The sequence below is a fragment of the Lissotriton helveticus genome, chromosome 7 (assembly GCF_964261635.1).
Source record: "Lissotriton helveticus chromosome 7, aLisHel1.1, whole genome shotgun sequence".
Taxonomy (NCBI): domain Eukaryota; kingdom Metazoa; phylum Chordata; class Amphibia; order Caudata; family Salamandridae; genus Lissotriton; species Lissotriton helveticus.
Genome location: NC_136068.1, coordinates 1,863,451,526 through 1,863,478,634, shown reverse-complemented (window position 1 = coordinate 1,863,478,634; position 27,109 = coordinate 1,863,451,526). Strand labels below are relative to the sequence as shown.

General features: G+C 43.3%; 1 protein-coding gene across 1 annotated transcript in view; it reads left to right on the top strand.

Moving 5' to 3' along the window:
- LOC144770846 (putative DBH-like monooxygenase protein 2) overlaps nt 1-25,936 on the top strand; it is a 144,052-nt gene extending 118,116 nt beyond the window's left edge. Inside the window, exons 11-13 of the mRNA XM_078655626.1 lie at nt 11,041-11,171; nt 19,558-19,663; nt 21,589-25,936. Coding sequence (XP_078511752.1) covers nt 11,041-11,171; nt 19,558-19,663; nt 21,589-21,837 — 486 coding nt within the window. The 3' untranslated portion in view covers nt 21,838-25,936. The remainder of the gene's footprint in view (nt 1-11,040; nt 11,172-19,557; nt 19,664-21,588) is intronic.
- Nucleotides 25,937-27,109: the final 1,173 nt, after the last annotated feature.

Here is a 27,109-nt window from a genome sequence, read left to right as displayed (position 1 = left end):
GCACAATGGTGTAAGGGTGCCTGCATTGGTGCTGGGCAGCCCGTTGTGCACCAACACAGAGGGAAAGGACAGGAATGTACCCCATGCTATAGATACGGCGCATTCCTGCCCTTTCACTTGGATGCAGGGCAGGAAGTACAGCAAGGTGACGCTGCACCGCCAAGTGGTAAAATCTGGTAACTTCTGGACCCAAATACCTTGAGGCAATCATTGTATGGCTAGTATTACACAGTAAGCAATATGCATGTGACGTCACTGAAAATTCTGCATTTTAAATATCACTATGCAATGAATATGCACATATAAGTTCTTACCTTGTTGATGGAGAGTTCCCAGAATAGCTGCTATCCCAAAAATGCAATAAAGGAGTTCATGACTGTATGAACTCTGCAGCAGAGAGGGTTTCTACCTAAACAGCTGTATTTTGTGATTTGCCTACCAAAATATCACGACCAAAAACGCATGGACAACCACGAAATTGTGATGGAATATATTTATAATTATTAATTACACATGTGCCTTAATGATACATTTAAGGTACATAGATGTGAAGTTAAGAATAGTAAATCAAAAAGTATCTATAAGTACATACCTTCAGAATATGTACTTATAGAAAATGGCTCCTCCATGGCACAGTGTGCTCTAAAGAAAACCATTCTGGCAAGAGCAACTAGAGCCTCACTGCATTTTGCTAGACGATTAGGGAGAAAACCCATACCACCACTGCTAAAGATCTATAATGAGAAATGTGTCGCTATGACCGTGTATGGTAGTGTGGTTTGGGGCCACAAAGAATGTAATGAAGTTCAATGAGTTGAAAAAAACACCTACGTAAACTCCAAGCTGCTATTTCTAGCATTCCAGCGTTCAAGGTACATGAGGAATTAAGGCAGGGTTACATTACAGACAATATTGCTGCTGCCCCCTGATATGGTGGCTAGAAATTTGGTCTAGAGATAAGCCAAACCTAAACCAAATTATTCTAGAGGACTGCATGTTAGACAGAGTTTCAGACATTCCCTGGCTAAAATATGTCTCCCAGCTGCTTTGAGCCCTCGGGCAACTAGAGCTATTCAATCATCCAAGAAAGCTGCACCCTGAAGACGTGGAAGCTACAAAAACACAAGTTTTAACAAGGAGACAACTGGATAGGGGAGTAAATGAATTTTAAAAACCTACATGTAGACATTTTATGATTATAAGTCCTGGAATTTTAAATCAACCCTTTTGGTCTTTTGTTGCATCATCGCATCATCGCTTTCTTTTATCTAGATTCAGATTTAATTGAATCTACTGGTCCCTAACTGTACCTAAAGGTTTTGCAAAGTTAGGTACCCTGCAACTGTGGGCCTGTGATAATGTTTCTGACCAAGACCTGCTGCACTTTAAGTTTTTTTGTGTTTTTTATACTGAGTTGTGAGCTAAATATATTCTACCACTTTTTAGAGATTGCTATTTTGCACAAGTAAACCAGCACTGATATAATTACAAATGCTTTCTTTTCCATTCATTTGTTATGGGGTTGCAAGTTTCTTATTAGGGGCAATTCGTAAGAGGAAAAATCTGGTTTGATAACAGTAATAACATGGACCTATCTGAATATGCTTATTTTAATACTAACATATTTTAATTGTACTTTTAATTATATCCATGGTGTAGTTTTTAAATTTAAAATGTATGTGTTCTATTATGGGATATGTATTTTTATGGCCAGAAAATGGCCGAATACATTTTATATTGATTGATATAAGTACTTTTGGCTGATTAATGTTTTCGTCTTCAATATTCTAGAGTAGAAACCTGAAGAAGGTGGTTGACTGGTGCCTGTACAACAAATATAAGAAATAAGGTTGATAATGAATGAGATTAAATGCAGTGAAAACCAAATTGTTTGAAAATTCTCTAAACCAGGTTACAGAGAAGTAGTGTTAAACAAAAATAGCCTCTAACAAAAGCAAAACTACTGTACACCATGCAATGAAATACAGTTTTAGTCTTTGTTACATCTGAAACAAGGGTTAATATGCTTTCCATTGTGGCGAATTCAAGATGTATTTAATGTAAATGGTTGGGATAGACATGTCATTATTATTTTAAAATGAAATCTTAGTGCTGCAGTCAGGATAGCAACGAGGCAAAGCTATTTTCTATTTCAGGGCATTTTCATTAAGAATTGATGAACAACTCATTGAAAGTGTACTAAAGTAGTTGGACAAGTTGTAAGTAGGCATCAAGTTTGTTTGTGAATTCTATTTAGGTACATGTTTACTATGTTGTCTGTGCCTCTGGTGAATAGGATCCAAGTACATATGGTATTATTTTGAGAAACAAGGGAACCCACTCGGTAGGCAAGGACCAAGGGTACTAGTATTATCTTAGAACAACGGTCCTTGACAAGAGAGAATGTGCAAGCTAATGAATAATTATAGGCTACAATATGCACTATAATTAGTAAGGTGTCCAGCCGGACCCTAAAATGTAATCAATGAAAACAATGCAAAGCAATATCAAACGCAACAATTATAAAGTGGGACACAATCCTGTATCCACAGCATACAACAGGGCTAGACAAACAAAAGGGGTAAGAGGTTCATCAGGCAATTTTTCTTTTGTGAGAAGCTAGTACACATAGAACCTAATATCCTAGCTTTTCTCATGTAGTAAAAACATAATTATGTCACACAATGGGGAACTGGTGTTTAAACTACATCTACTGTCGACGGCGTTTCGATCCTGTAAGAATGAAGGATCATCATCAGGACAACCAATGTAATGCCTGAAAGTGCAAGCCTGGATGCAGAGAGCAGGAGTCGGAGCGAGGAACTTATTCCTCGGGTTACCAAGAGCCTGGTGGGCGGCGCGGCATGAATCAATGGGCTATGGGGGGTGAGAGGAAGATGGTGCTCAAGGAGCAGCCAGCATGGCTACCAGGGGTTAACCATGAAGGTGGGCAGGCGAGATTGCTTACCTAGAAGGAACTAGCAGAGCAGTTGGCCGCAATGAAGACCGCAGCTGGGGTGAGGATCAAGGTTGTAGTAACCACGTAATTACAATGTACTTGGCCCAGACAACTGAGGATGTAAGGAGCGGTGGTGGCCCACGGAAGGTCGGAACCTAGTGCTGGGGTTAAGCGGTCCGATTCCGGGGGGAAGTTAGCGGTAATGGCCTGTGGTAAGCCTGTAATAAGGCCGGACCTTAGTGTTCTCAGTGGAACCTAGTGTTGGGGTTAAGCGGTCCGATTCCGGGGGGAAGTTAGCGGTAATGGCCTGTGGTAAGCCTGTAATAAGGCCGGACCTTACTGTTCTCAGTGGAACATCCGAGGCGTCTGCTGGGCACGGTCGCACCGGTCTCTGGGACCGTTGCTCTAAGATAATCCAAGTACATATAGTGGCACTATAAACCCATCAGTAAGTTAGCAATGTGCTCTGATGCTTGGATGGTCTGTTGTATGTCACCTGGTCATTCAGAAGTAAGGACGATCCATTTACAGAAGCCACAGTGCTGCTGAAAAGGTGAATGCTTATCAGTTGGTGCCTCCAGAAATGACCCCAGGGAGAAACAAGCCATTGCAATGCAATTGTTCGCGCAGTTGGGACCTTAAATGTATTTAGCAATGCAACACATTAGCCTGGATGCTGAAACAACTTCTGTTTTTTAACATGGAGGGAAAGTTAGCACCAAACTGCGGAACATGCCGGGCATGGAAAAAACATGGAGAGAAATACTGCCTATCAGCGCGAAATTGTTTTGTTCAAAGCTCTCTTTCTAACATAAAGTCAGCCCCTTCAGTGGTCATATCAGTGAAAATAAAAGATCAGAATTTTCTTTTTATTGTCTACAGGTGTTCATTGAATACAAGTTTCTATAGCCTGGAATCAAGGAAATGCTAAAGTGAAGGCGGTATTTTAATGACCTCTGCTTTTCGTTTTCTATCAAGAAAGTTAAATAGAGGCAGTTGCAAGAAAAATAAATAAGAAAGTCCCTTAGTAGAAAGCAATTCTGGTATTTTCCTGAACTCTACTGGTTGTTTTCTATCAAGACAGTTAATTTGAGGCAGTTGACCAAGCAGAAAGGAATTCTGGTATGTTACTGACCTCCACTGGTCGCTTTCTAGCAAGACAGTTTAAAAGAGGCAGTTGAACAGAAAAAAGACCCTAAGCAAAGGCGGTAGGCAGACAAGTGCTAGGACTGATCTCCAGATCCCACAAAGTACATACAACAGATCTTCCAGACAGAGCAAACGCTGTCTAGGCTTCACCTAAAAAGACAATGGACATGAAAACTACCTAGAAGCTGGTGATGAAGACAACTGCTGGATCACAGGAACAGATGAATGCTGAAGAAAATGGGTCTTTAAGAGAGGCTCAAATAAGGAAAGGAAAAATGTCCGAAGAGAAACTGGAGCACAGATGAAGTCGAGGTCTAGGAAAACAATGAAAAATAGCTTTTCAAATGTTTTGCAATGCCGGGATGAATCTGAAAACTGCTCCTTTGATAACAGTTGGACAGGAAATTATCCTACAATTCCTGTTTCACCATATTGGCATAGGAAATCTGGCATCAGTATTGACGGTCTATTCAACATCTTGGCATGATTCCTGTTGGACCTGGGACCTCCAAGTCACATAAGGTAGCTTGGCACTAAGTGGGCAGGCCTATCCCCAAAGTATATGTGCTAAGTTTGCGTCACACCCTTCAGTAACATAACGTCCATCCACTCAAAAATAAGGACGCTACACCAATGTTAGAAAAATACGGTTTACTTTATGAAAAGATTTCTCTGTTTCTCTGTGGTTACTTAGCAGTCTTTAGTTACAGCACATAAATTAGCTTTGCATAAAAGAAATTGGCAACTAGACAGTTTTTTTTTATAAAAGAAAAATCATTACTGGCATTTTCTGGGATTCCTTCTCCCTGAAAAGAGAATTCTCCATCACCTCCTGCACCCTAAACAGATAAAACATGCATCATAAATTCGAGAAGCTAGCAAGCATAAATATCTCTTCATCCAGATTGGGCTATTCAATTAATTCTCTTAGTAGCAACCCAGCATGAGGTAGTTCAGTTTTCACATGTAAATAGCCTCAGTACGATACTTGCTCAGTTCCACTTATGGCACACCCAGTTAGATTCAGAAAAATGCCCAGGTACTGTCTTGAAGTTGTTCACTTTTTCTGATAGGGATTTAGCAATACTTTTACCCCTACTTCACTTCCTCTCTTTCATTAAAATCACTGTCTAAAGTTTACCCCAGACTTGTTCACAGTCAACCTCAGCGCTCTACTCTTTACTCGGTTCCACGCTGGTAGCCGATGCTGACTCAGGCTCTCCCTCACGAAGCGCTATCAGGCACTAGCAGCACCCGCTCAGGCTCGGCCACGCTACCTCCCGGCAATCTTACCAGGGGTTTCGCCTCGTCCCAGGTCCCACAGCTCCGCTTTCGCCACTCACCCCAGCGCTGTTGTACTGAGGAGCCCTCTGACCTGGCGCCGGCAACACGGAATGGTTGACGAAGCCGGAATCTCCCCGCACTTTCTCCTTCCGAGTTGGAAGCCGTCACTGCCGCCCGGTGCACTCCTCGAAGATCTGCACCACTGGACCTGCGCAATACTCGACGTGGAGGCACTGCTCCCGGCGCTCTCACGCAGGCGGCTTCTTCCTCGCTGTCTCCACACGCCGGCGGTTCCGCCTCCTTCGTCCGGCCTCCTCTGACGCTGCTCCGCCCCCTGTCAACACACAGAGGGTATCAGCGCCGACCAAGGCGCCTACGACCTCACCGGTTCCATGCGCAGTGAGACCTTGAAGAAGGGATCGGTTAGCTCCTCACAGCACGGTGGGGGTGAGTTCAGCTCCGCAGTTTCTGGGTATGATCTGGGCAGAGTTAGGGTTCCTCACCCTTCCAATAGCGACTCCACACACACAGTCGCCAGAGCCTTTGGAATACCCGAGGGTTGTTCAAGAACTTTAGACGTGGACCACCACGGCGGGGTTTGGTCAACACCAAGGGGGGACGGGTCAGTACAGGAGATCAGCTGGCCCACAGGTCAATCCTACTCCTAGTAAGCACTATCCTCCTCCTCAGAGTCGCCTCCCTCCTCACCAGTTCCACTCTGTGAACTCACTAGTCACCTTCAAAATGGCTGCCTTGTATTCCGCCTTATATAGGCTGTCCACAAGGAGTCCAGCAGGGTCCAGAAGGTTCTGGAATGTCCCTATTCTACCCTATGGGTCTTTCTCCTAAGGTGGCAGTTACTGTCCACCATTTTGTGAGTCTAGATGGTTTTTAGTCAGAAAAAGCACCTAGGCCTCATGATGAAGGACTATGTGACAAAGAGCATCTATTCCCCAGGTCAACTTCTCAAAAATCCAGTGGACATAAAAAAATAAAAAGGTTTTGAGGGGCAAAAAGGGGACAAAATAAATAATTAATAGGAGGGGCTACCCAAAAGCAGACAGGTCTAACAACTCCTACTTAGGGGAACTCCCATTAACCAGCTGTAGGCCAAAGACACTGTGCAGTGTGTGCTGTTTTAGAGCAAGAAGGTTCCAATCGGAACAAAATCAGGAAAGGAAGACAACACCAGAGGGCTGGCAGTCACATACCATTCTACCATGCTGCAGCTATCCAATGCTGACCTGCCTACTCCTGCCATCACCAAGCTACTGCACTTCTTCGTATTCCATTCGCTCTTGTCTGGGAGGAATCATTACATGGCTGAAGGGTGAACAAATGCTGCTACAGCATGACACTGCCAGACTTAGCAAGTTTGTCTTGTGAGACATTCTAGTTTTGAGAGAATGAACTTTTTAATTTAGAAATTTATAGTAATCTATCATGCCAAGGTTGATTTTTGTTTGAAAGGCTAAGAAAGGAATATGCTGTTCTTTGGATCCAAGGACTTTAAGTATATTGACCTTTACAGACCAATTTTATCAGTATATCGTTTTCCGCTGTGATTTTATGTGTAGTTCATTCCCATATTGGTGACAGAGTTGAATGCCTCATCTTCTTTTTGAGAATGTTATCCAGTGTGCCTAAGGAGGATTCTAATAGATACTTCTACCTAAAGATTCCTAACATGTTGACTATTGCAGACATTATATTGAACCCATAAGCCTTTCAATAGCTTTTAACAGCAGTAGGGGGCAATGGCTCCACTTCTGTGCTGGAAGAGGTTTCCTCACAATGTCACTGGAGCCATAAAGTTAACCCACTTGGGTATTGATGCCAGTTCCCTTTTTCCTGTGCCATTGATGCAAAATCAACGTTGTTTCTTTTCCCTTGAAAGGATATTCAGGTGTAGTTCTTCTAATATCTTCAAACATTCATGTTTTAAACCATGCAGGAACTGTGAAGACCTCCTTGAAAAGATACTTATGGTACTTGGGTCAGACCATGATGTGAAGGTGTGCGGCTCATCCCAAAGACATAAATGATAGGAGAGGTCAAGACTTTATTTCCCAAGCACTGCATGAACTTTAAGCAAGACTCATATCTAGGGCAAGTTTGAAAACAACTGAGTTGCTCTAATCCTCGCAAGGTGTTGAAAAAGCACAACAAGATAAGGCATTCAAATTGTGAACCATGCAACTCCAAGAGTAAGTTTTGGGTCCCCTCCCAAAAATCCACATCTGAGTCAGATCTAATGAAGGACACCAACAAGGAACTGACACCTGCATTTCCCTCAGACCGGGCGTCAGTCCAGAATACATTACAGCCTCTGACACTAATCCCAATGCCCCAGTCTGCTCTGCCTTATCCGGAGTACCCCACTCCTGGATTGATTCAGCAACATTTTTGGGTGCCATTTCTGATATCTTCTGAAGTAAAATAGTCCCCTCTTGTGCATCAGCTAGCCCCATGGATCGAATGAGATTTGCTTCAAGAGATATGCAGTACCATCCGCTGTACCATCCTGCCCCCTTTCCTCCTCTTGTCAAAGGTGACCAGGGTACTACCCACTTCTCCTTTAGTAGCAGATCCTATTAACTCTATGGTACTGCAAACAACTCTACTAGCACCACAATTGATGCCACTGGTGATGTAACCCTTATCTCCAGCTCCACCACCCATGCCACTGGTGCTGCACCCAGCTTGACCAGACACATAAGCCCTGTCAGAGTTTCCTTGACAACGTTGATGCTGGGAGACTCAGTGCCACATGGAAGAGGGGAGATGTTTTGGGGAGACTCTGATCCTCATGTAGACACCAGCCAGAATAGAATGTTGGGGATGGAAACACTGTGACTCCATGATTTTGAACACAGACTTTGGAGGGGTTAAAAGATACCAGTGTGGATACCTTGCCTGAATGGGAACCATATTCCCCAACTGGGCTGTTTCCACTTGAGGTCACCACTTAACACTCTCTGATAAAGACAACTGTAGAAATTCTGGCACTCCACATTCATTCTTCAAAGATTAAAGTCAACTTTCTCAGAGGGGTTCTGCATTTTACAACACATACCCTTTAATGAGGCCCACACAGAGCCCCTCCTTGTGGTTTGTGAGAAACCCACCGTCTCCCCTCACTTCACATCGTTTTTTCAAGACACCTTAAACCAGTCCCTGGGGACTTAGCTTTCCTATAGCCTCATTCGTCAAAGTAAAGCCTTGTGGTCCTAGCATCTTGCAACTCAACATTTCTTTCTTCAGGCACCTACCACCCTATCAGATAGAGATAACAAGAAGATGGAGAAATGTGATGAGAAAACCTTCCCAGTGGGTAGATAATCTCACTTGTCTCCACAGACGCTATGTACATGCTGTCTGGGACATGGAATAGACAGTTCTCGCCAATTTACCAGATCATCTGCTGCCCCAAATTTCATAATTATTAGGGCATGGGTAAGATCTGGCTAAACAGGTGATTCAGTATGGTCTGGACACTGCAAACTCTTTTGCCAGAGCTATGGAAATATCGATTCCTCTATGTAGCAATGCATAGCTGAAAACTGCAGGATTTGTGCAAGATGCCTCATCCTCCAAAGCCTCAAAATGTATGCCTGGAGCTAGGCCCAGATCTCTGCACTGGATGACATTGTTCTGCATTCTGTCCATCAACTGTTGTTTTGCATTTGGAGCTTGAGTGGAGCATTTCTTTTCCATATCTCCTGAGATAGTGGATGTCATCTTATGTGCTCTCAGTTACTCCACCAAATTGTATTTTCATGTAGATGGAGTCATTTTTAAAAGTGGTGTGTGGCCAACTCAATAGGCCCTCTTCAGGACAGTCTATCTGATATCCTTCATTTTGCCCTATCACTACCTAAGCAACGGTGTGAATTGGGCACAGTTACTGGTTACTCATTAGCGTTATCAGCCTTTCCTTGTCTTCCTGATCAGCCGCCCTCTTCAAATCACACATTGATATGAGGTTTTTGAAAGGTCTCACAAACAAATTTATTCCATGACTATTTATAAGGTTGCAATGTGACCGTAAGCCTGTTCTCATGTTTAGATGCGGTCTCCATTTTAACCATTGCACAGTTGCTCTTTGCAGCTTCTTACTTTTAAAACAGCGTTTCTCATTTCTCAATCAGCAAGATGTGTGAGGAAATTGCAAGCATTGCGTGTAAAGCTTCTCTTCTCTTATTTCTTCCCTTATAATGTGGTTCTCAGAACCACGGCTGCTTTCCTGCCTAAAGTGGGCCAAGTCATCATAGTGCCGGCCTTCGTTCCTCCTCTACATCCCAAGAAGAAAGAAGAGTTACAGTCTAGACCTCAAGAGAGCCATCGGCCTCTATGTAGGTAGAACAATGAAGTTCAAACTGGATGACCAATAGAAAAAGAAAGACAACACACAAGAGGATATTGTTTGGTTGGATGATCTTGTGCATCAAGATGTGCTATATCCTGACCCACGAGGAATCATTAGAGTGCATAAGTTCTCATTCCACTAGAGCCAACTCTCCTATCCCTGATCAAGATAGATGAATACCAGTGGCACAACTTTCAAAACAGCAATTTGCCCCCCCCCCCCCAAAACCTTCGCAAATCTTGATTGTTAGACTCGCAGAGGGAAGGTCACTTTGCACGCTCAGTCCTTCATGATTTTTAGTGTAGCCAGCCATGCATCCACATCCTAATTGAGTATTGATTGGCTAATGTAATCTGTTCAAAAAGTGAGGAATGTGTGGAAGTATTCATCAGATGAAAAAATTGCTTACCTTCTGTAGCAATCTTTCTGGTGGATGCTCTATCTACCTGATGATTCCTCACTGACTTACCTGTTTCCCCATGTCTTGAGTGATTAAAACGGACCAAATTAACAAGGATTTGATGCAATGCAATGCAGCTAGACTTGCTGCATTGTATTGCATGACGAGAAGAGAACAGGAATGTACCGTATCTCTCCATGCACTGGCACACTGAGTGCAGCCTAGCACCAATGCAGGCACCCTTGCCACATGGTACTAGGGTTCCTACATTACTGGCAGGATTCTTTTTATCCACAGTAAGAGATACCTTCCTCCACAAAAACAATCCTTTGAGACTTTTTCCTCTTTCTGTGTGCACTGCAGAATGAAATAATTATATTTCTCCCTGCTATGCCTCTTTTGGGAAGGTGTACCATTTTGATGCACTCCCAGATTTACTACCCACTATCATGCAATATTGAGTGCCCCCACCGCCCTCATCCTAAAGATGCTCGCTTCTCTGCACTTGTGGCAGCAGCAGATGCTCTTGGGTAGAGCATGTACACAAACAAAATGGCTTTGTAAATACCTTGGACTGTTTTAAACTGATTATAGTAAGGGACCATCACACTGTAAAATGGTAATTTCCACTTCCATTGTGTGAACTGTGAGTATAGGGTGAGAAAAGCCTGGATTCCCCTCAGAGAGGTCTAGTGATGAGCCAATGGGTACCCCATTTTGAGAAGACACATGTTACAAGCAGCGCTGATGTATGTGGCCACTTTCTAGCCTGTGTGTTACCCTTGTCTTTCACAGATAGCAGTCACATCACCCACTTGGCAATGTATTGTAATAGTTGGAGCAGACTAACTAGTCTTGTCTTGTTGTGTCTCCCACTAGGGTGGTATTAGCACCACTGCAGAGATGTGCATGGCTTTCCTTTACTACTATCCCAGGAACAGCATTGGTCTGTGCGAGAGCATCCAAGATTACAGTCTTGCTTCATCATTCCTTGGGTTCAATATCACCAGGTATGTGTATGTTATCATCTTGTACCTGTACATACATAAATGAGATACTGTTAATTCTCTTTTTGTCAAGTCCAAATCTTCCTGTCAAGCTAGTTGCTCATTTAGGTGTATCCCCATCTCAGTGACAGGTTATGCTTTAGCCCCCAATCAAAAAAGTTAAGTCTTCACTTTGAATTCTAGGGAAAAGCTATTTTTTTCATTGCTTTCTTTTTTAACTCTACCCATCCGTCTGGCCTTTAGGAAGGTCATCGTACTCCCGCTAACACCAAACATGGACAGCACACCCCTAAGGGAACAAGAAGGGAGGAAAGTAGCAACATTGGAACTAGAAATGTACTTTGAGTAATGAGTATTACCAGTAAGCAATGGTGTTGATGTCATAAGATCTTCCTTGCATGCCTCCCTTCATGAGGCTCCACCCATAAGCTTTGCCCCTTGACCATACATCTGGGAAAAGTGACATTCCAGTACTGAGGGGCATGTTTATTAAAGAGGTATGTTGCTCTTGCACCGTGCAATGGTGCACTAGAGTGACACAATTCTTAAGTTAGAGTAATTCCCCGTTCTGCGCGTGTTGCCCCACCCGAGTAGAGTCGGTAGCCCACATTCTTTTTGAATGTCCGGATTACCGTGCACCCAGGAGCCGTTGGCTAAAACCCTTATGCAGACTTCTAGGCACCCGCCAATACAAAGGGGCACTGCCTATTTTAATGTCTGACACATCCACCTTGATTGTCTGTGCTGTGTCAAAATTTTTAAAGTGGTCATAGTTCATTCGTACAAGAAGGCTTTCTTTGTCAATTTAATTCTGTTTTAACTGTTTTAGATATCTTCCCTCTGTCTTAAATCTTTTGTGTAAATAGAATGTGATTGTTATAATTGCTGTTTTTTATACTTGCTGTACAAGCTTTTATGATATTTTCAAAATAAAGCCTATCAATCAATCAATCAACAATTCTTACGTTAGAGTAATTAAGCCAAACAAGGTCATCTTTCCTGGCCCTGCCTGGATTGATAAATCTAGAGTAATTAATGTATTTAAAAACAATGCACTGCATTACTCTGCCCTGGGAAGGCGTTCCATGGGTGGAGCGTGGGTGTTCCCTTGCACCCACCCATGATGTTTGTTGCATTCCCCAGATTTACCGTTACAGATAGACCTGGGATTGCGTCAAGATGCCAAGCCTTCCAATGTGAGGCATAATGAGGAGAAATATCTGTATTTCCTCTTTCTATATGTGCTGTATTCTGCAGCACACATAGAAAGAGGAAAATGCCTCTCAGGATTCTTTTTATGCAGGACGGTGCCCCTTCCTCCAAAATAACTACCCTCTATGGTGCAAGGGTTCCTGCGTTGGCACTAGACCCAGATTGTGTGCCAGCTCAGGGAAAAGACAGGAATGCACCGTACAATGTTAAGTAAGGCGCATTCCTGTCCTTTTCCTATCATACTGTGCAGCGCAGCACAGTGACTTGCCGGGCTGCGTGATTTTTTATGAATATGCCCCTGAATGTATCCTCACACTCAACTTATCTGATTAACACAAAGTACATCCAACCAGCAATTGAGGTGTAAAACGCCAAGACCATTAATGTACACTTGAAATCAGAAGTAGGTCAACACTCCTGAAATTTTCTGGGCCTCAATGAGCTTCCTTCTAGAGGGTCCAACTATGTGTAGCACTTCTGAGTCTGCACAGAAAAGTGAATCTTCAATCAAGCTGACCTGGAGGGGATGTTATTAAGGCACTGATGCTCTGAACTCACCACATCAGCTGAAGCCAATACTAAACAATCTGGTAACCAATATGAATGTAAAAAGGTGGAAGCTCACCCATGTATGAATCAGGACCCGTACCTCTCTATTAGTTTAGAGACAGTCCCAGGGGACAAGTATTCCAGAAAACACCAGCTGTTGTCAGCCCCTGTAAATAGAATGGCTACAAACCTGCACCACGCTGGCATATCATAGCCAAAGAAATTAAAAACCCCAAACCAATTTAGAAAAATAGGCCCAAAGATGCACTGCCAGCACCACTGTGGAATGCTGTAATCAAGGCTATGATTTTTCCAACACCACTCTGGCAACTAAACCTATGCAGAGCATTTTCATTCACAAAACAGTCCAAATTTATCATTTTGTATTCAAGTCCTAAAAGCCTTCGTACCCCTAAAGCACTATTGTAGAAGGACCTAAGTGGTCTCCTCATTGCAGGCTGCCTACATTGTGTGCCACATAGGCAGGGCATCCTACATTCTTCGGGTCTTTGTCATTTTCTCATACTAGACCACCCTTCATTATAACCTGCCTGTAAAATAGCTTTACATTAAATGCCATTTATTGGGCTTGTTGTCTCCAGACTGTCAGTTCCACAAACAATCCTGGAACTTCAGAGGAGACATTGCTTATTGGCAAATGCAGTCTTTGCAGCCGGAGCAACAATCGACACAGCCCTTTCGCGCCTCTACTCGATGGTGGTGGCAGAGGCCCTAGCCTTCAGCAGGGACACCATTCTTCCTCCTACTCCACCCCTGCAATAACTGCAGCATATGCTTGTTCTGCTCGACTGGATTGCGATTACTTCAGACCAGTGAGTTCTGCAGGTAGTTCAGCATGATTCACACAAGCGCATAGAGGTGGAAATGCCCACTTGCTAATGCACATCTATTAACTGCGCGTCCTATGGACATCTGTATAGTGCAGTGTGATGCTCTCCAAGCAACGAATCTCCTTCCAACCAGAATGAGACACACAGAGTGACACTTCTCTGTAGAGTTACAAATATATACACATATGCCTAGGCACACAAAATCAGTCCATCTTGTATCAACGGCAGTAACCAACACTGTAATCAGAAGGAGTTTGTTTAGAGTATTCTCTTTCTCTTTATTTTCTTATTCCTTTCTTCCCAATGTACAAAACACGTCCTATGGACTTTTTCAAGGCCAAGGAGGTATTAGAAAAACGACCGGCACCTCTGAACATAATACACAGGTAAATAATGTGCAAAGGAAGATTCTGGATGTCCGTAAACGGACGTGGGATTCTAGGAACTATTCGGACTTATGTCAACCTCGAGCAGGCTCCTAAACATGCTGCGGTCCACATTATCTGCAGTCTTATTAAGGTTATTAAACGGTTGGTTGCCAGCATTACTTTTGCTCTTTCCAAGACGTCCATTGCCATTACGCTTGTATCATAAATAACAGTAGGGCCTTGTTTTATATGATTTTCTACCGGGTGGCACGAAGACTCAGTGCTCACCCCTGTTGATATCGGGATAGATTTCTACGGTGCACTATGACTACCTACAGGTGCAGTTAGCCATTGTTTGAACTGCAGGCCACCGGCTTTTGGGATCTCATTACTATTCACAACATATTGTGACCTAGCACATGATTCTGAAGATATACCCGTGTATTGTGTTCAGAGATGCTGGTCGTTTTTCTTATACCTCAGCTGTTAGTGTTTTGTACATGAGATTGAGAAGAAAGGAATAAGAAAATAAAGTGAAAGGAATACTCTAAACAGACTTCCTTTGATGACTGTGTAGGTTACTGCCTTTCATACAAGATGGACTGATTTTCTGTGCCTCGGCATATGTGTATTTGGTAGTTCAGCATAGCTGCACCCCTTCAGTTCATGTCTCTCCCCCTCCTCTTCTTATTATTTTTGCAGATCATACTTGCATTCTCTCAGAAGAAGTTCAATGTTGGACAAGTCAGCCACAAATTGTGCCCCGAGGTAGAGAAGGACACAGGAGATTACTCCGACTACTTCAGAATGCCTGAGAAGGATCTCAGGCTCTTTCTGATTCTAGAGCTTTGGTTGTTGATCACCTTCCTTTGGAATGAAATGTTAAATAATTTGGCCCTGATGGCTGAAGTCCTCTTTGCCCTGCATCCAGGGGACTGCAAGACTCATCTTTTCATGTGCCCGCCCTGCAGCTCACAGACATTTCCTTCAGTTTGTACTTGAGTCAAACAATATTCAGTTTGAGAGCTATTTATTCAGCCCTGAAGACTTTTGTCCCATTTATCCAAGATAAACAGTGGTTGTTCCTGACAGACAGCACAATCACTACTGGTACTGCAACAAGTAGGGTGGTATTGGGTCTACAGCACTGTGCCAGGAAGCGCTCAGTCTCTGGCAGTGGCTCGACTGCCAAGGGACCTCTCTGGCCACAAATCATTTGGTTTAAATGTCAGGGTGGACAAGCTAAGCAGATTCTATATGGTGGGGAGCTAATGACATTTGCACCCAAAAAGTGGTTCAAAGCACTTGTTTGCTCAGTGGGGCATGCCTTGCATAGATCCTTTTGCTACTGCAGAGAACACAGTGTCTTGCTTACTACACACTGGCAATTCTGCCTCACAGCTCGCTAGCAATAGGATGCACATTCCATCTGCTCTGGGACTCCCTTCTCCTAAATGGCATTCACTGCTGCTGCTTCTTTCCCAAGTTCTGAAGGTCAGGATGGACAGAGCTTACCTCATTCTGGATGCCCTGTACTTAGCCAAGAAAGTGATGCTGCAACCTGATGAGCCTCAGACTTTAACCTCTGCTCCATCTACCTCTTCAAGAGGGTGTTGTGGCTCAGCAGTAAATCAGTGATGTACACTCAGACCTCCACAACCTACACTTGCTTATATGGAAGTAATGCAGTAGTTTGGTCTGCCCTCAGAAGTAGTATACACAAATTTGGTGGCTTGGAACCCATGTACTATATCAATTTATTTTTGGCTCTTGGCACAAGTCTGGCCTCTTGAGAGGACCTTCAAACTGACCCACTTCAGGCTACGTTTTCCTATGTATTGTTGTTTGTTTTGTTGAAAGCCCAACAAGGCTTTGATGTGGGCATAGCTAAATGTTAATAGCAAGCCACTTAGGTGTTTTTTTTCATTTCTCTGGCATGCTTTGTTGTTTAGGTCACCTATTCTGATATGATTCCTGAAGGGGCCCACTTATATGTTTACTCCTGCACCTTCAACCATGCCACAGTAGGATCTTAACATGGTTTCCACTTTCTTGATATGCACTTTTTTTGAGCCTATGAACAGCTGTTATGAATGTGTTCCTTATCCCAAAGCCATATGTGTTCCATGTCAGTGAGCTATAGGTGCTGTCAGTACACTCACCATATATATCACATTCTTCCCTGACAACTTGTAGCATAGCTGCTTTTCTGCCAACGGTAGTGTGGCCCTTCCACGCGTGGGAGTCTATCACACTTTCTAGCTTCTTTTCTCTTCCACATCCTGCTAAAGAGGTTTGAAGGCTTCATCAGTTGGATTCAAAGTGGGCATTGTGTTTCTCAAGATTAGCTTTCGCTGGGTTTGATGCTACTAGGAAAGGAAACAAACCTTCAGCAAATGAATCAACTTGCGCCTAAAAATGTGTTGTGTTCTGGCAAAGAATTAAGTTCTTGAGGGTATTTTGGCCCATTCCTCAATAACCAAGTCTACCTCTACAGAACCGGTGAGCGGTGTTCCGGTGGAGGACATATGCCAGACTTCTCCATATGCATCCATCAACACATTCACCCATCCCTGTCTCGACTCTCAAGTCTGTGAGCAGGGGTATTTTTCCCTTCAGTCCTGCAGAACTGGTTAAAGGCCCATCCCTCAGATCCTTCACCATCTGTAAGGTACTGATTTCATATCTATTCACAGAGTGAGGAATCTGCAGGTAGAAGTATCCATCAAAAGAAAAAATGACTTACCTTCACTAATGCTCTTTCTAGTGGATACTCTCTCCTACTACAGATTGCTCACCTTCCTCCCAGCTGTACGTTCTGTGGAGAGGGCTTTTATGTTCCCATAAAGGCCCTAAGTTAGGTCCTCCACTCTGTCATGTTGGTGATCTGTTATAATTGATCCACACCCAAATGCTCACAAGAGTATCAAAAGAAAATTGATTTCAGTGCGTAGGGTTGACACCTGTAGCCTCACGACTACAGTGGTTGACCTCGAAGCTATGGATCCTGGTTCCAGTCTCTGCAACGGCGCTCCACATCCTGTGATTCTGGGCAAATCACTTAATCTGCCTGTGCCTAACAAAAAATGAATGTGTCCTTCTGTAACAAAACTTGTTTTCATGTAAAGCACTCTGATACCCGATACCTTGGATCTAGTTTGCTCTTTATAACACTCTAAGAAAAAAAATATATGGGTCCTTGCCATCGCTTCTGAAGGCAGTGCAAAGCCGCTGTGCAGTCTGATAATACCTTCTACCTGCGTGTGGGAGTAATTGCTGAAAATGTTTCGGATGCAGTGTGGTGCTTGCGGAGAACTTGCAAGCTAAGCAATCTCTGGTTAGGTTGAGTATCCACCAGGTGGCGATGAAGGTAAAAATATTGTTCTTCAGTCTCATCTATCTATCACTACAAACACATCAACAGAAATTGCCTTACTTGTTGCCTGGAGTAAATTTTATAATCAGTCTTTTTTTTATATTTTTCAATAGACATAGTATAGGCCCTGCACACCATGGGGCCGATTAGGATGGCGGACGGACCTGCGTCCGTCCGCCACCCCTGAGTAGGAGGGACCGTCCGCATGGGCAGCGGCGGTCCCTCCATGGCAATTAGGATGTGACCGCCACCCTGGCGGTCACATCCTGTATGTTTTACATTGCTGCGGGTGCTGCTTGAAGCAGCACCCGCCGCAATGTAAAAAACGAATGCTGTGCATTTGCATGCACAAAGCGGCAGGCACCGCGCGGTGCCTGCCGCTTCGTGCACGCAAAGGCAGGGGGGTACCATAGGTACCCCCCATGTGCACCCCCCATGCAACCTTCACCCAGGGGGCCCGCAACGGGCCCCCAAAGTGATTGTCCGTATGCTTTTCCACGGCGGAAAAGCCGCCGCGGAAAAGCATTACTTTCCCTACATCCTAATATGGCTGGCGGTGTCTGATAGACACCGCCTGCCATGTTAGTGCTTTTCCGCCGTGGTCGCCTTCCGACCGCGGCGGAAAAGCGGCTGACAGATTGTGAGACCCACCAGCCATCCTGATTTGGCAGTGGGTCTTTCAGGCCTCCTCGGCGGATTTCCCGCATACTCCAGGCCGGCGGTGGCTTCCGCCGGCCCGGAGTATGCGGAAAATCCGCCATCATAATGACCCCCCATATTTGGAAATCTCTACAGGCCTGGTGGAGCTCCATGTTCCGTTCAAGGAGCCGATACGCGGCGGCTCCTATGAAGGCGCTGACGGTTTGCTGAGTGGATGCCATGTTTCTTCTGCCACTCCGCCAACTTTCAAAATCAAACTCCAAAAGCAGGACTTGTTTTTGAAAAACAAAACCATGATGACCCTCACAACCTGGATGCCTTCTCTAAATATGTGGATGTTATTTTTCTATTTTTCTGTTTGGTACTGCCAGGGTTTTCCTGGTGGTACAGAAAGAAAAGTTGAGTCTGCTCTATAATAGGGTGGACAGGCTGAGACAGGCCATCAGTGTCAGGTATAAACCAGAGGAGACAAAGGCAGAATTCTGCAGATCCGTCTAACTCTAACTAGAGCGGGTGGACCATCAGGCTGGCGGACAGAGAACTGGTTTGTCGTGACGCGCTCAATCTACCAGACTGTAAATGATGCCTGTAGTGTCCTCCAGTGACATATCCCACTTGTCTGGTTTTAATGACGGGTATGATGAAGCCAGATTGTTTGTGCTGCTGTTAGTATCTAAAGGTCTTAAAGAAGTATTTGAAGCAATTTGTGGACCCACCCGTTTTTGCTGACATGACAGTATTAAATTATTGTTGAATTATTAACATAACAAGACTAGATTTACTCAAAGAAATGAGCAGGTGAGGCAGTGAATAGATAAATGAACCTCGTGTGAGAGTATAAAGTGAGTAACGAACATGGTTGACGTAGTGTGACAGGTCCAAAGGCCATGAATGGCAGAACAGCACTTCCGGGCTGTTTGGCACATTATAAATCAGCAGAGTTAGCGGAAGTGACATCATTGAGCGCCAGTGACGATACAGCCTCTTGCTTCCTGTAGCTTCTCATCAACCTCATCAGGGGTAGCACATGGTCGAGTCCTGCCTCTGTCTCTGTGACCCTTTAGACTGGGGTCCCTGGGGGCAGCCTCTGAGGTAACAAAGAGCACGTCAGAGGTAGGGGCGCCGCCTCTGCCCACCTCTCAGTCACCTCAACATTATTTTAGAGGGGGTTGTCCACCTTTGATGTGCGCTGTTAGCCTCAGGGAAAGGAGACATCACCAAGTGCTGTAGGACTTCAGGGCACTGAGAACCCCTCTTGGGGACTTTGTTTGAAAGTTCTTGATCGTTTATTTCAGCATCATTTCGGTATTCTTAAAAAAAGTGATATAGGAAACTAAAAGGCCTTTTTAATCAATCTGTCTTTTCTTTTGCAGAAACCCTAGTGCCTTGAACAACGTGTCCTGGACCCCTGATAATATTGCATTGGTGCAACAGGCAACAAAGGAAACACTTCAGTTGAATGTAGTGTTTCATTCGAATGTAAGCTGTTTTCTATTTCCACGTGAAGAATTTAAAGAAATTTAAAGAATTTAAAAAAAGGCATTTGTGTAATGGTATATTAAACTGTTGATGTAGAACTACTGATTTGAGCCAGTTACATGTGCATTTGTTTTATAACAGGTTTAATTCCTGGTATTTAATGATCTGCTGCTTTCAATGCTCTAGAATTGGGAGAATGCCTGTCAGATGGGATGCTCCTGGAATGATAGAAGGAGTCTGAAAGGAAGAGAGACTGAACATGACAGTACTCCATGAATAACATGGCATTTCTTGTCTTTGGATCCATGGCTTAATGCTAATGTATTGGGAAAAGTGAAGAGAATTTTAGGATGGGGTCCAGTGCAGAGAAAGAAAAACAGTTCTCCTCACTTGGTCCAGCATCAGCAAGAGCAGACATTATAGAATGGTCCTGTGTTTGATGCTGTCTGCTTGGGTTTAGACTGGCTGTGATATTTTTCACCAGATGCCCCTTTGGGGCATCAAAAGAGGGCAGCAACTAACTCTACTCACCTAAGAAGGGTAGAGGTGTGGCGCCGTGGCCAGGGCGGCTGAGGCTGGGGATCTCGGTTCGATCCCTGGCTCCGGTGGCAGGAGTCTGCCCAGCACCATGTGACTCTGGGTAATAGCTCGCTTAATCTTCCCTAAGGCCCCCAGCACTGAGATACCCCTTCGGGGGTGATTTGTGCGCTATACAAGTACTGGATTTAGGGGCAGATGTATCATCCGTTTTTTTTCTCGCAAACGCTGCGATTCCTAAAAAAGCAGCGTTTGTGACCCAAAAATTGCCAAATGCGATGTATGAAGAAAATCCCATTGCAAAATTAAGGAATCGCAAAATGTGTGATTCCTTAATTTTGTGCTAGCATTTAAGGAATCGTAAAAAGCGATTCCTTAAATGCTATGTAAGAAACAATAAAGTTTTGCGATTTCACACTAAGAAATCGCAAATTACCACCAACTTGTAGTTGGTGGTAATTTGCGAATTCTTTTACAAATGTATATTTTTACATTTGTAAAGGTGCCATGTGGCGCTCATACATGCCCTTTGGGCATGTATGTGCGCCATATGTGCACACATGTAAATTTCAGGGGTGCAGCAGGGTGTCCTTAAGACACCCTTGAAATTATTCTCAATTTACGATTAGCAAATTGCGAATCCTTAATTTTGTGCTAGCATTTAAGGAATCGTAAAAAGCGATTCCTTAAATGCTATGTAAGAAACAATAAAGTTTTGCGATTTCACACTAAGAAATCGCAAATTACCACCAACTTGTAGTTGGTGGTAATTTGCGAATTCTTTTACAAATGTATATTTTTACATTTGTAAAGGTGCCATGTGGCGCTCATACATGCCCTTTGGGCATGTATGTGCGCCATATGTGCACACATGTAAATTTCAGGGGTGCAGCAGGGTGTCCTTAAGACACCCTTGAAATTATTCTCAATTTACGATTAGCAAATTGCGAATCGCAAATTGAGAATAACTTCCCATTCCTTCCTATGGGCCTCCTGGTCCATAGAAATGAATGGCAAATTATTCCTTAATTGCGATTAGCAATTTGCTAATCGCAATCAAGGAATTTTAAGAAATCGCTAAAAAATAGCGATTTTCTACATACATCCCGAATTGCAATTCTCAAATATCGATTTCTAAAAAAATCGCTAATTGAGAATCGGAAATGATGGTGATGATACATCTCCTCCTATTTATTTATTAGAAAGGCCCACTGTAAACAGCAAACTTTACTGTATGCCTGTGTTCTGGTATGCACATTTATATGTGTCTCTCTCTCTGTACAAAATTTATGAAACTCATCAAACAATATTTATTTCTGAGAATGCCAGGTGACTGATGCATGTGCTTTGTGATGATTAATTCTCTCCACTCTGATCTCTGCTTTCAGGAATCCTACCTATGGAGCTATGGCTTAATTCACAACATCACTGACCCTCCCACAACTCCCTGCAACGACTCAGAGTCAACCAGTCATGATCCAGCTCCCTCAACGGTGTTGAATATCCCATCCACGCCCAATGGGACGAACTCCACATCTCCAACTGACTCCGGACACAGCTCACCCACAGGGCACCTTCTTCTCACTCTATGTATCCTGTCAGTGTTCTCTGTGACAGCTCCATTACTAGATGCTTAGAGGTTAAACATATACATGAAAAAGCACAAATAGAAATAGTTCAATGGTAATGTGGGTGAGAATTCACACATATGTAAACGTTAATCTAGAGTGTATATTAAGGGTTTTGACATACCATCCATTTGCACATTCGGGCCATATTTATGGGTTTGTGGGCATCACTTTTGCATCATGCCATGTGGTGCTGGAATGATGAAAACCTTAAGTGAGATTTATGAAGCCATGCAGGGCCACCTTGAGTAATGTAATGTAGCACACATTGCTCTCCTGCTTTACCTTGATACACATCACAGCAAGGGTGTATAATTTTTACACAGACAGCCAGAAACACAGTCACACACATCTCAGTGCACCAGGCATGCCTGCTGGGCAGATAACCAGTGGTGTGAATCAGCAGATTTAGGAAGGGGTCGCTACATGCCATCCCCAACACGCTGAAGCCCTTGGTGCTCCTAAGTGCACAGTTCTGTGTCATTAGAGCTTGCCAACAGTTCCAGCAGAATGTGGATGAATGATTGTATCAGCATAGTCCATGCCAGAGAAGCCAGCTGCTTGGAACAGGAACAGTGTCCGCCTGCAGCAGGTTAAGGATGTAGAGGAAAAGAGTAGGCCACGTTGTTTACCGGTAGTATGAATAGTAGATCATCGTCCAATAAATCCAATTATTAGAACTAGAGATATACAATTTTAAAGGTTATGATTAAATGAAGCGACAAAGACCAGGTCCAAGTCACAAGTTCAGGCTGACCACAATAGAGCATGGGTCGGAAACAAGACCGAGTTCAGTCTCCTAATAGTACCTTGTGCCTGGCTGCCAAGATGTGCAGTTGCATTGGCCGGCATCTCGGACCTCGCGATGGGAGGTTGCAATGCAAGGTCCTGCATCGAGGTGTATCGTACAGCAAAATTCGAGGTAATTGATCAGAGTTTCAATACAAGGTCCTGCATCATTGTCGTGGAAGCTTCTGGGGCTTTCGAATATTTGTATTGCACTGCATTGGCTCTAAGGTTGAGATGCGCCACGCTAAGCCAGTGCTGGAGAAGTCATTGGGGTTTGCAAAGACTAGCATTGAGATGCGTTGTGCTGTGTCAAGCTAGCCAGTTTTGGCATCAAGAAGCGATGCGCTGGTTTAGAGTAGTGTAGCCACAGAGGTGATGAGTAGCCCTGAGTTTGAGCAACGTATAGTGTTTTGCTTTCCTGGCACACTGCTTGCAGTCACAGTGTTTTAAATTGGCCACGGATCGCGTGGGGGTTGCTTCCTGTCATTCATATTGAACAGTATTAAAGGAGCATAAACAGTCTTGCAGAATGAGGCATGCGAGGAACTGTTTCTTGTGAGTAGGATGTGTATTTTGAGAAATTATTAATCCACCTATTTTTAAGCCTGCAGCTGACCCGGCTCTATTTTGCACTTTCGTACCTGGGTTTTGGGTCAAACATTTGGAGCATTATTATGCTGGGCCAAATTCCACATTGATATCTTGTAATCTCCCTCCATCACCTGTTCCTAGTGCCCCAGTTGCATTCTTGCATGTGAGGTGTGAGTTGCATCATTCTAATTAGGCGCCGGGCCCGAATGGAGTCCCTCTAGATGTTTTTAAATCAATCTTAGCTCTTTGGTCACCCTTGATCACTCTCTATTTTAATGCAGTTGCCAAATAGTCCCTGTTTTTAAAAAGGGTAGCCAGGCTGACCCTGAATGGAATCACTTAATTTCTTGGATTTCTTCTGTTGTTAAGATCTTTGGCTAAATAGGTTTGAACAGATTTATGAATTGGGCTACAGAAGGTTCCATTTAATCAGACATTCAATATGGGGTTTGGTCAGGCTTAGAGATTGATGATCAATTTCTCAATTTGTATCTGATTATTCCCAAATATACTGTGCCTCAACAAGGCCCATTACATCTGGGCTTCATGGACCTGAGCACCACTTTCGAGAGTGTCAACAGACATAAACTATGAGACATTATGTTGCGCCATGGGATGGAATTTAATTTGGTCTCTCTTTTATGAGATCTTTATCTTAGTATGTCTGCTGCTGTTCACTTTGGGATACAGGGGGAATGCTCTGATCACTTTAATTTGGAGCGGGATGTCAACAACTATGAATATTGGCCCTGTTTCTTTTCACCCTCTATATTAATAATCTAGAGGAGGCATTAATCGAGGGTGGTACTGCCATTTTGACGATTGGCAACCGTTCCATTCTGGTGTTGCTCTATGCGGACGATGCCATCCTTATTGCTAGAACTGCTCTGGGCCTGGATCGTCTGCTTAATTCTTTTGCTGGACACACTTGATTTAAAGATCAACTTCTCTAGAACCCTTGTTATGGCGGTAGGCCCTGGTCCACTAAGTCAAGACTTTGTAAGATACATGAAAATATTATTAATTGTGTTCCATCCTTTCCTTATGTGGATGTCCAATTCTACTCTTCTTTGTCAATGTCCTCACTGGTGTCTGCTAGAAGCATCACTTTTACTGGGAATATTGCTTCTGTTCTTAATTTTGCAAATAGGCTGGGGCACAAATTGATCAAGATATTGCTTGATATTTATGGTGCCCCAGTGGCTGCCCTTGGGAAAGAAATATGGGGCTATGCAGATACGTCTGCTTTATCAGTAATTGAGAATACATTTTATAGAAGACTTTAATGCAGCCCCCAGAGTACTTCTGTTTTATTACTCATGAAGGAACTTGGGGCCAGATGTACGGCCCTAAATTGCATGCACAAATGGATTTGCAACCCGTTTGTGCCAGCAAAATGGCCCAGCGTTATGTACAATGCCTAAACACTGATTCCCATTTTTGTTTGCGACTCACTATTTAGGAATTGCCATTTGCTATTAGGAAGAGGATTTCCCTTTCTAATAGCATCCGCAAAGCAATGTATGAATGTTTTGTGACTGCAATTGTGGTCATGAGAAACTCGCAAATTACCACCCTCTTCAAGAGGGTGGAAATGCAGTTGCAACTTGGAAGGGGTACCCAGGGGACCACTTCCACTTTGTGGCTGTCTCTAAAAATATTTTTGAGGCAGGCAGTGGTCCCAGGGACCACTACCGGCCCCCAAAAAATGAAATGAAAACATTTTTTTTATGCATCCCCTTTTCTTTAAAGGAAACAGGCTCCATTAAAAGTTTTATTTAAAAGCAGTCCCAGACATGGTGGTCTGCTGAGCCCAGCAGGCCACAATCCCTGGGAGGGCCTGTCATTCCCAATCGGCTCTTAAATTGCGAGAGGCTCATTAATATTCATGAGCCTCGTAATTTGCGACCCCATTGGGAATGGGCCACAAATGAGTCGTAATTTGTGAGATGCTATTTTGCAGGTTTTACATCTGGCCCTTGGTTTTGGGTTCTTAGAGGATATTTTACCGTTACAGCCATTTCTCATTTGGTTATCTGTTTGGCTTCAGCCGGAGAAAAGTGTTAACTGTCTTGTCATAAGAGATTGTCTGAGTCTGGATCGAGTGGCCTCCATCCCATGGTTGAGTTACATTATAACTAGCTAAACTTGGGTGGCCTGAAATATATAGCAACCCAGACTTAATTGCCAAACCTGATATTGTTTGGACCAAAAAAGCCTTCAAGGACAAAAGAGAGAGCGAAAGCGTGGCACTGTAAGAGCTTCTGTGAATGTAGATATCCTGTTGCAAACCATTGTCTTTATCGAGCTCTATCTTTCTTTAGACATGTCGAATCACCACTGGTTATTATTGACTCGTTTCAGACCGGATCTTAGCCGCCATTTCTTAAATATTCCTTGCGGTAGTATGTTTTAGTCTGTTTTTATCCCCTGTAGATGTGATGGCGTCTCACCTCAGGACACGTTGCAATTTTATAATGTTCTGTTCTTTTCCATAAAAAACTGCAAATATCTTTCAAACTCGTACTGTTTGCTGCAACTTATTTTACTCAGGGTCGTCTGGCGTTCTTTATCTAATGTTATTATCTGATGTGACAAACTTTTTTATCTGATGCAGTGCATTTATGGAAAGGTTTTTGATTGTATTGCTTATATGAAATGTTGTGCTTTCTGATTGTAAAAGTATGGTTTCGTTTTTATAAACCGAATAAAGATGCTTGATAGTGAACTGACCTGTTACTCCTTTCTAAAATGTCTTCCCTTGTGTGAGAATGCCCATGCGTGTGCACACACATAGGTGCCTGTCTTGGAATGGACTGCAAATGTCTGTCCTTGTGTACACATCAGTGGCCATGTTATAATGTTTTTGTTAAACTATATTTACAAATACTTTCAAAAATGACAACTTGTGTGTATGTGTGTTGTAAAGCTTTATTGAAAAAACATTAAAATATGACAGTCTTTTTGAACCCACGGGTATGCATGCAGAGACACCTGTTGTTTAATGTTTTTGTAAAGGAGATTTGCAGAAGCATTGGAAAACACTGTCCTTGTCAAAGGGCACAGGCTTGACGGAAAACCGGTGTTTTTCTGAATATGTACCCTCCAATTGTATTTCATATACTCACTCACAAGTTCATGTTTTGAAGGGCAGATTTTCATTTATAAAACAATTGCCATATGATAGTTTGCTAGAGTATGTTACTCAAAAATAAGTATTTAAATAATTTGTAGTGTGACAGAAGATAGTGAAGGTGTAATAAGATTATTATTTTAATGATTGCATTTTACATCATTTTGTAAGAGGAAAGGCCAGCTCTTTCTCAAAATAACTAAAAAAAAAGTGAATTTAAGCTCGTTATGGACCTGTATCAAGCAGAGTGGAATATTTGACTTCCATGAACACTTGGTCACCTTGGTTCAAACAGGATGTAGCTGTAAACATCATCAGTTAGGGTCATAGGCGTCTTACAGCCAGGCTGGTGCAAACAGCAGCCTCTTCTGCTAAGGTATGGGGGCTGGGGACCACCACTGAAAACTCAGGCACAAATTTGTGAGCCCATGCAATTTTAACAAAAGTGGGCGATGCAACACAAAGTCAAAAAACAACACCAACATGCATCAGAAGAAGGAAGAATGGAGTTGGAGTAGAAGAAGTTCAGTTTATTGGAACTGAGCAAGCACATTCCATTTCGAACCAAGGAGCAACACTCTTTACCACCCAGTGCAAGTCAAACCCCACTGAACAAATGCAGGAGTAATTCAATAACCACAGAATACCACGTGGCTTATCCATGAAATAAAATAACAACACATGGAAACTACATATTTACAAGTTGAAGTGAATTGGAATTGTTTCAACAAAACACGTAAATGAAACAAACAAAAGTAAAACTTGCTA